The sequence below is a fragment of the Coenobita brevimanus genome, chromosome 58, assembly GCF_032717465.1.
Source record: "Coenobita brevimanus isolate Jiangsu-jjx chromosome 58, ASM3271746v2, whole genome shotgun sequence".
NCBI lineage: Eukaryota > Metazoa > Arthropoda > Malacostraca > Decapoda > Coenobitidae > Coenobita > Coenobita brevimanus.
In genome coordinates, this window is record NC_137011.1 from 4,833,716 (window position 1) to 4,843,950 (window position 10,235).

The 10,235-nt window shown below is 42.3% G+C and overlaps 1 protein-coding gene across 1 annotated transcript; it reads left to right on the top strand.

The window, feature by feature from the left end:
• Window positions 1-959: 959 nt before the first annotated feature.
• LOC145402596 (uncharacterized) lies at window positions 960-10,019 on the top strand. The gene is made up of 8 exons (XM_080274592.1): window positions 960-1,032; window positions 1,285-1,469; window positions 2,685-2,942; window positions 3,634-3,903; window positions 4,580-4,739; window positions 6,055-6,167; window positions 7,294-7,509; window positions 8,466-10,019. Exons 1-8 carry the CDS (start codon window positions 960-962, stop codon window positions 10,017-10,019), a joined length of 2,829 nt encoding a protein of 942 aa, XP_080130718.1.
• The last annotated feature ends 216 nt before the right edge of the window (window positions 10,020-10,235 follow it).

Consider the following 10,235-nt stretch of genomic DNA (forward strand, 5'->3'; position numbering starts at 1 on the left):
TCTCAGTACTTCATCATGGTAAGGACTTTGGTTTGACCCAGGTGAAATATGGTCTAGCACTACGGGCATTGTATCACTACATCGTTCATGTAGTGCACTTTACCTGTTTGGACGGCCCCATAAAAGCAGTTGCTAATTACCTGTGATCAGTAGTTTCCTTGGCCAGAGAGACCAGGGTTCAGCAACAACAACCATGGGTCACCCAGAGTCCTCATCCAGTTATTCATAATATAGGTCATAGTCCCTGAGCACTGCTACACATGCAGCCAGTAATTGTCACTGTCATAATGAAACCTCACCCTGCCTCACATCATGCTATGCATGTGCACCAAATGTAACCATGTGCCTCCAAATTATTAACAGTATAAAATAATTGCACAAAAGCTCAAATTACATAATGATTTTTTTTTTTCTAACTAAAGGGGATAGGTAGGCTACACACAGTTAGTAACAGATGGAGTTCTGGAAGAGGCAAGTAAGCCATTATTAAAATCATTGGGTAGCAGTAAGAATAAACAGGCCTTCACTTGGATTCAGGGGGTTGCCCCTGAGAATTTCACCAGCATAAGGAATTGTTCATTGGAGTGAGGCACAACAGTCTTGGCCGAACTGGAACCTAAAGAGGATCCAGATTTGGCCAAACTGTTGTACCTTATCTCCCCAGTCAGCATACAATTGATTAGCACCCACTTAATATTTCTTTTCCGGTCATTCTTGCACCAAAATCAGTCACATCCTAGTCAGTCCGACCCCAGTCATTCCATTCCCAAGTAAGGCCTGACCTAACTTATCCTAATCTAACCTACCAGTAATTTAGCCTGAATAAACATAATCTAAGGTTAGCTAACTGGAATGACTTGGGGATGGATTGGTTTAGGGGCCAGATCAACCTGTTATCTAATAGCTACAGTATTTGAATGATCCCTCTCTACAGATGAATGTGGTGCGTGGTGTAAGTCATGTCCATCAGTGGGGACCTGCGGGTGGTGTCGCGTCGATGTCATGTCCCGGGTTGTGGCGCCTCGTCAGCCAGTAAGCAGACATTTGTAACTCCCACTATTACAAAGAGTGCCATATAACTACATGTGACTGCTGATCATCTCTGTCCCATAAATTTTAAGGATGCACTTTTCATGTTAGATTATCTGTCCATGGGTTGTATTTTAATGAAAAAAAAATAAAAATGTCAGTTTTTCATAACAGTTTGGAATCAGAAGCAAAAATCCAACAGCCAGTTCCTTATTACCATTTTTGAACCCAAGGGAATATTTTATTATTTATCAGATGTTGTAGTGTATTCAACAAAAAGGAGCAAGGATGAGAGTGCTTATCAACGTTGGCTTGAGGTGCTGGGGCTGGAGGAAGGAAGGCCGGCTGTCCATGCGTGCCAGCGTCACTTCCCAGCCGGGGCACCCACCAGGAACCACCCAGACCCCAACCCTAACCTCTTCAATCCCATACCATCACAGGTACGGTGTAGTCTCTGTTCAGTGTTTTGAGGTGCTAGAGAGGGACGCCTTCACATGGGGGCACTGATATAACTGAGCTGCTACTCTACCCTTAACACCCTTCATGTGCCCTGAAAATGTGGATGATGAGCTGCAAGAGTAGGGGAATCTCAGCTTGCAGTCCACTAGGTTCATCTATCTATCTGTCTATTGTCAGAAGCCATAATCCCATACAGGGTGGCCACAAACAAATCGCTTCCACATTGCCCTGTCCCCCGCCATTTCACTGCCCTGCTCCCAGCTCACACCCCCCTCTCTCATATACCTCCCCATTCCATCCCTCCCCCTGATCCTTGGCCTCCCCTTCCTTTTGTCCCCCTCCATCTCACTTACATACACTCTCCTCATCAGTCTGTCACTCTCCATCCTCTCCACATGGCCAAACTACCTCAGTGTGTTTCTCCTAACGCTTCCTATCACATCCACGTCCACACCACAATGCTCCTTCACATCCTCATTTGTCAGACTGTCTCTCCATGTGACTCCACATGCTCCTTTCATATAACTCATTTCCACTGCTCTCACTCTTGTGTCCCTCCAACAAAGTCCAAGCTTCACTTCCATACATTAGAGCTGGTTCATGTTTTTGTTTATTGCAGTTGCTACAAGAATTTTCAAGTTATGAATGGCCTATCATATTGAATGGATTTGTTAAGGCTGTATCTAATTCCTCCAGTTCCAAAAATCTCTTCTAAGCTGAATAAAATTATCAGATGGCAAGAAGAAAATGAAAAAAAGACATCTCTAACCTCAGTGAGTTGACCCATGTGCTGTTGCTAGGCATTACCCTAAGCCTTCTTCCTCTCACACCCTTTGCTGTTTCACATTGTCTCTCAAAACGGCTAGGAACCAAAAGCAGCAAAGCATCTCTCTTCAAAATTTCTGTAGCTGTTACCCCCTCATGTTCCTTTTTGTCCTCCCTACCGTAACTGTAGTCGTTTTTACCATATCTTGGTCCAGATTTTTCTCCTTTTGCGGCTAATTTCATGTACTTCAGTGGCAAAATTGGACAATAACTGTGGTTCTGAATCCTTTCCACAGGAATTCTTCATCATTTACATCATATTCTAACATTCAGTCTAGCTCAGTAGATAGATTGCAATTTAAAGCCACCCTACGGTAAAATGGGTGTACCGTAGTAACTCTGGTTTCCCTTCACACCCTTTACCATTGCAGGTTGGCTCACAGAATGGTGGGATAGGAACTGGAGGCAACATTCCACCCCTCTTTAACACTTCTGTAGATGGTACTCCCCTTGGGCCAAGTGGGGAACCCTTACCCCCTCCAGTCCAGCCCCCACCTGGATCTGTCACCAAGTTGGCTCCTAATGCCACACTTATTGATCTTCATAAAATAAAAAAGGATCATGATGGGGAGAAGCCATTTAAGATTGAACAAGTGACTGTGCTCATAGATGAGAGTGATGATGTTAAGGTTAGTCTTGTACAATATCTGTGTTTATGTATCAGAGTTATTTTATATGATTGTTTATATTTTATGACTATTGTTTTGGTAATAGGTGGTCTCATATTACCCCCTTTAGGAGTGTGGAGCTGAACTGGTGTAATCCAGAATATTTATGTCTATATGCCATTGGTAGCATTGCAAGATCGAAAAATCCTCCATTTCTTCATGATGATTTGAGCCCATGAATGGAGGGCAAGGATGTCATAGTGACTCTTGTACAGTATTTGTATTATTGTTATTTTTATCATCATCATTGTGACATTTTGATTAGCCAGAGATGGAGTGAGGTATAACCTAGAAAGTATGAAAAAAGAAAACCATGATGGAAGGACTACTCAACAGCTTGGCCAGAGAAATAGGCCATACATTATTATCAAGTTTAAAAAAAAAAAAAAAAAAAAAAAGCCTGAGGGTTTTTATAATTTATTCCTGCTTTTTCCAGATCACTTTTTTCAGTTTAAGAGATAGATAAATTGATAGATAGATAGATATAGATATATGTAGAAATATATTTAGAGATTTCATACCTTTACAACCTCATTAACCAATTCACTGAGTGGCTTCCATAAGCTGAATATGAAATTGTCTGGCAGCAGCAGTATTAGACTACCAAAAGGTGTCTTTCCACTTTATTTGTTAATATGATATTTGTTTACAGGTGGTTGGCTATGGACCCAGAGATCCACTTTGCATGTCTCCAGTTGAGCGTATCCCCGGCCGCTTGGGTCGGCCTCGTAAAGCTCCCCCGCCACCGCCTCCACCATGGGATGATGGTGCAGCAGGAGACGGACCTGGAGACATAGCCAGCGAACCCCCACACTTGCAATTTGCTGATCCATCCTTGGGTGTGGCACTGGAACAGATGCGGCAGCTGCGTGTTGACTGCAATACAGCCCTTGTTGATGTAGACAAGCGACAGATGGTCTATGTAAGCTGTCTTATATTTTTGCCTTATTTGTGCTGCCTGAGCAACTTAGCTGGTTCCAGCTGGGAGAAGCACATACAGTTTGTCCTTCTTGAAAGTTGTTTCATGTAAAGTTTTCACATCCATGTACACTTAGTGCTCATTAGTTACTTCCTCCACTCTTCACTTTATTTTCATTTCTGTTTACCAAGTTGCAGTTCTTTTCCATTATCAGCCTTGGACTCCGTCCTTTCAGCTAAGGTTTACTCACTTCTTATATTAAGCTTTGGTGATTTGCAGGCATATCATATTAATGGAACTTAAATTGGTGATCATTTGAAACTTGAAATTCAAGTTAAAATGTAAATACCATTCTGAATGTCCAGCGAGAAAGATATCTATAAAGAAAAGTATTAAGAAGATATGTACACCTGGGATTGTTAGGCCTGTGAGGTAGAACCAAGTTTCGGGGAGTATGAATGGGAAGTGGATGGGTGAGACTCATTTCTCTGGACAGCCCATTGGTAGTTCTCATTCTGTCGTGCTTTCTCTCCTCATACTTTCTGGATACTACCTCATCCCATTCTCAGATCAGAGAGAGAGGTCAGGACAGTGATAATAGTGATGATGATGATGATGATGATGTACGAATCTGGCAAAATCGTGGGTGAGAAGGTTAACACATTTTCTTCACCTGTAGGCTCACCGATCAGTATTGGTGGCGCGGAGCGCATACTTCTATCGACAGATGTATCTGCGACGTAAGAAGCTCAAATACCTCCACCAGTTCTGTCGCTTCACACTACCCATTGATGTCAACTTTGATGTGGTTGATGCTGTGGTTTCTTACATGTACACAGGTAAGTTACAATCAGCGTAAGTTATCTTTTTCAGAATAGCTACAGCAGTCATAAGCAGGATGGATGGTACAAGTTATGGAGAGTTTTATGAGAACTTTCAGATTGGATGAGTAGATCATATGAACGAGATGTAGGATTGTTTAATTTAAAGAGAGAAACTTTGAGATGGTATGGATCAGTTTAAAGAATGCACATAAGTAGGGTGCCAAAGAATGTCTTGAAAAGTAAAACAAATCTGAGGGTAGTGATGGAAAAGGGAGACTGGATCTTGCAAGGAAGAATGGAACAGTATATAGTGGGGGAGGAAGAGGTGAAGATGAATTTCAGGAAACTAAAAGTCATATACAGGGACAGAGTAGCACGGAGGCAATTCTTTTTCAGACATCCCCTGTTGAAATATCCAAGTGTTGACGAGGCATCAGAGATAGATGATGGTTATATCAGCTCTTATTTACCTACTGGTATGCGTTATGTCAGGAATCCCATTTACATTCACTGTGTATAACATTTGCATTACATTGCACCACACGATGAGAAATAAATTCTGGGATGAATTAAAACACTGTAGATCAGTGAAGGCTTGGAGTTGCATGAGGGAGTGGTGATGAGTAGAGAAAGAGAGAATTAAATAGATTATTGCCACAGGTACTTTATTGGAATCCAGAGACTAGGTATTAGGATGTAGAATATGACAAACCAGTTTATGATGATTAGAAAGCAGTCAGTACTACCTCAGAGATTGCGTCCATGTAAGGGGAGGGACCAGTATAAGAATTTGAACATGTCTGACAGTCTCATCTAGTCTTCCAGAAGACTCTGTCCTCTTTTTAAAAACTGCATTCCTAATCCATCCCTTATTAGTGTGGATGGTATGATATAGTTCCGAAGTAGTGGCATGAAAGTGACTGCACCATGTGGTATGTGGAGGAGGACTTGCTGGCCCTCAAGTTAGATACGTAGAACAAAAGAAATTTATGGCTTTTCCAGACTCCATTTAATTGTTTGTTTTTTATGATGACCTCAGTTAACATTTTATGGATAATGAACATCTTCAATAAACTTCATAATCTCAGGAGAAATTATCCTCTAGCACAGGAAAATGAACACCTTATTATTTTTATTTTCCGTATGGTACCACAGTGGGCATGACAGATGGTTGTCAGGTATTTTGCATACAGGTTCTAAAAATGGCATGGCGGATGGTAAACAGGTACAATATTTTTCCTATTAAAGAGAACATGACAGATAGTTGACTTGGATTTTGCTGAATAACAATGGCCTGACAGATGACTTAGAGATCTGTGTTGTTTTACAGGTTCAATGAGTACACTGTGGGGCAAGGGAACAGCTTCCATCCGGAAGGTCCTCACGCTGTTTGAGATGAAGGAGGCTCTGGAACTCTACGATCAAGAGGTGGCTGGCAGAGAAGTAAGTACGCACCAACACTTAATTCTGCAGGTGGCCATTGTCATATGGTAGGGATGTGTTCCAAACTATCAGCTTTTTAAAAACATTTCCTGCTATAAGTTAGGAGAAATCGCTAGTAGTAGTAGTAGCAGCAGTAGTAGTTAAAGCAGTAGTTGTAGCCCCAGGTTCATATAAATATGAACCTAGTAGATTGCAGATAGTTGTCCTTCTCTTGCAGTTCACCATCCTCATGCTGTGGGGATAGGGAGGGAGCTGAGGAATGCATGTAGAATATAGCCAAGCACCTCCACTGCCCAGCTGTGTAAGTGCCACTACATAAAGGCATTCCTCTCCAGCACCAAAGAAAATAAGAAAATTAGCTTTTTAGGTAAAAATGCTGCCATTTTTTTCAAATGGCAGCATTTCTGTGAATTCCTTGACTTTATAGCAAAAAGATAATGTTAAAAAAAATGGTGGGGGCACTCACCATCCACTCATTCAATGTAGTGCTGCTCTCGAGTGAATGCCCTTTCCTCACTTCCTTGTTTCTTTCCTTCCTATTTCTTTTGGCTTTCTTTCCTTCTTTGTTTACTCTTCCTTCTGTCTATGGGTGTCTCTACACTGAGTGACAAGCCAAATGGTTTCCTTTACACCAGGAAACCATTTACTACACTGGGTGGCAACTATGTAACCAAATTATGGCGCCTGGTGGGTTAGTGGGTAAGTAAGGCACTCAGAGTGAGCTTGTGCAGGTTTATATCCAAGGGATAGTTGGGGTTTATTGCCCACCTATTGCCATTCAAGGATGAGTGAAGCTGGTCACTCTCTTCTTAAATGTCAGGACCAGCTTTCCTAACCCTGGGCTTCTACGCCTCTCATGGAGCAACATGGTATTGAATGATGGATGGATGGATAAAGAGTTGTCTTTGTCCATCTATCTGTCTTTTTATCTGTACTGTATCTGTCTGTAATATCTATCTTTCTATTTTATCTATACTGTACTAAGCATAGTAGTAGTGTCTTATGAAAGTGGAGCTTTAATATGTATCAGTCAGTCTGTCTTGCAGTCTTTCTGTTAATCTATATATTTTTACAACCAGGTACCTTAATCTAGATTGCCTTTAATTTCCTGCCTTTACTTAATTAGGTTGAGGAAAAGGAGCCACGTCGTGTGAGGAAACGACACAGAGAGCAGCTTGACATGTCTGTGGTGCCCCTGTTGGCTGAGCCTGGAGGAGATGGGGGTGGTGGGGGTATTGGTGGTGTTGCAGCTGATGAGGAGGGGTATCGAGGGGAGGAGCGGAAACGGAAAAGAAGAGCTACGGACCATGATGGAGCAGAGGATGTGCATGGCAGGATGAAGGTATGTATGTTGTGTGTGTGTGTGTGTGCATGCCACCATGTATTTACCTAGTTGTGATATACAGGAAAGGAGCTACGCTCTTGGGGTCCTGTCTCCATTCCTCGGCCAAACTTGCTTTAAACTCATTTAAATTTTGGACAGAACGATTTTTTTGTCCAGGCTATTCCACAGGTCAGTGCATCCATATGGAAAACTGTATTTCTTGATACGGTATCCTTCAAGCAACTTGTCTTTTTCAATATCATTCCATGTCCTCTTGTTGCCCTTTCTTCCCATACAAACAGATCTCTGTCAATTTTGTTTACTCCCACCATGGTCCTGAACACTGTAATCATGTCGCTGCTCTCTCTTCTTTCTTGTAAGGAAGGCATACCCAGCTATTTTAGACTCTCCTTGTACAATAGATCTGCCAGGCTAGGGACCATCTTGGTTTCTGTTTTTTGTATTCTCTCAATCTTGTTTATATCATTCTTTTTATTTGGGCACCACACCACTGCTGCATATTCTAACCTTGGGCGGATCATAGCCACGCATGTGTGCATATGCTCATGTGCACTGTTCATTACTTTTAAGGTGTTCAGTCCAGTTGTTGTCTGATATAGTAAGTTTTTTTTTTTTTTTTTTTAATAGCTTGTTATAGACTAACCACAGAAAAATAGTTTAACCCCTTTTTCCCAGGTAAGTTGCTTTTATTCTGTTCTTACAATTTGTAGATAATTGTGTATATCTTTTGACGGATCTGTAGTTGTGGAAGGGTTAATGTTCTGTTTAATCTGTCATTAGTAAAAGTCTCATTTTAAGTTGAAGAAAAATGTATGGAGATAAGAGAGAAATTTATAATATGTCATCAGAATAAAAATGTTAACTAGACTGACCAGTCAAGTTTGAATATCCAGTATCCAGCCTCTTGAAGTTAGTAAAAGAAGTTCCTCTCAACTGTATCACTTATTTCGCAGGTGTCAGTGCAGAAGATTGTGGATAGTGCACTAACTCCATTCCTGGGCAAGATTGAGGAGCTGTTTGACCCTTCTGCCACCACACTGCAGATTGCACGCACATCCCAGCACATCATCACACTTTGGCATGCAGATATTTTGCTAACCAAGCTCTTTGACCAGAACGACCTCACCAAGTTCTTCTCAGAAGTCATGAATGCGGTTATTGAGCGAGACAACTTGTTGGTCCAGCAAGGCTCCTCAGACACGGGTACAAGTGGAGAGGGAGAGAGTGGGGGATTCAATGTAGATGTCTTAGGAACTTACACTGGTAATGCTCTCATTGATGAAGCCTACAACAAAGCTTCCATGGGTGATTCTGTGGTGCAGGAAGTTGAAACCATTACTGTGGGGGACATGCAGATTATCAACTACCGGCAGATTGACCCCCAGCACATATCAAAGTACGTGCACATGATCGCCATGTACCGCTACCGCATCCGGATGGGTGGAAGGAAAGGTGGTGGAGGGAGAAGTGAGACTGGAGGTGATAATAAGGATTCACTGATGCCCCCACTACTAGAGGGAGATGTACTGCCTGAAGATTCCTCTGCCCCACAGGACTTAGATGACCTGGTGAGTAGGATGGCTGGGGAGGGAGAGAGTGGGGAGGAACTATTGTCGGGGTCTGCAGGAGCCATTACACGAGCGTCATTCCAACAAGTAAGCTCAGATCTGAAAAAGAGAGCAGTGTCGGATCTAGAACTATACGTAAACCCATCCTACCACGAGGAACTAATCATGCACATTATGGTGGACCAGGTGGAAGCACAAGGAATACTGCCACTCTGCCTCGCTGTCTTTCTGGCTAAGGGATGTAACTTCTGCCGTAAAAAAGAGTGTAAGGGAGAGGATCTTACTTTGCCAATTAGCCCTGACAATCCCGTGTGTCCTGACCGCCAGTGTATCAAGCGAAATCTTATCTGTGATGTGTGCAACAAGCAAATGTCCAATTCCAAGTCCTTAGCTAGGCATAAGTACAGCTTGCATGACATTCAAGTTGGAGATACAGGGGGCTTATTCATATGTAGTCACTGTGGTGAAACCTTCAGTAAAAAATGGAAGTTAAACATGCACGAGCGTCAGCATGAAGACAGGAAGGTGGAGGTGGCATGTAAGTTTTGTGGCAAGGTGATGCGTGGAGCCATGGCCCTCAAAAAACACGTAAGTATGGTGCACGAAACACGACCTCAGTTCCAGTGCGAAGTCTGTTCAAAGAGCTTCAAGCGCAAAGAGACACTCAATGTACACTTACGGATTCACACTGGGGAGAAGCCTTTCCCCTGCCCTCGGTGTGAATATGCTTCAGAGACCAAGGGCAACCTAAAGGCCCACATGTGGCGTAAACACAAGATGCAACTTGGTGGCCCCACATCAGATCAGCAACAGCAGCAGCAGGATGCAGCAGATGAGCAGGCCATGGCAGCAACACTGATGGCTCATCCTCATCCCTTAACTGATGGGGCCTTCATCATCACTCAAAGTGCACCACCCTCAGCTACTATTATTGGATAGATGTCCATGTTTCATACCAAAGTGTTAATGTTTCTCATGTTTGCATTAGAACTACAGTACAGTTACAGCCCTTCGTACAAATTTTTGGAATACAAACTTTTAGAGATACATATTTATTAAGTTATGTTGCAGTGAAATCTGCAGAATGCATTATTAAAATATTGGTGTAAAGTACAGGTATGTAAGCTTCTAAAAAATTAACGTAGTTATTTACTT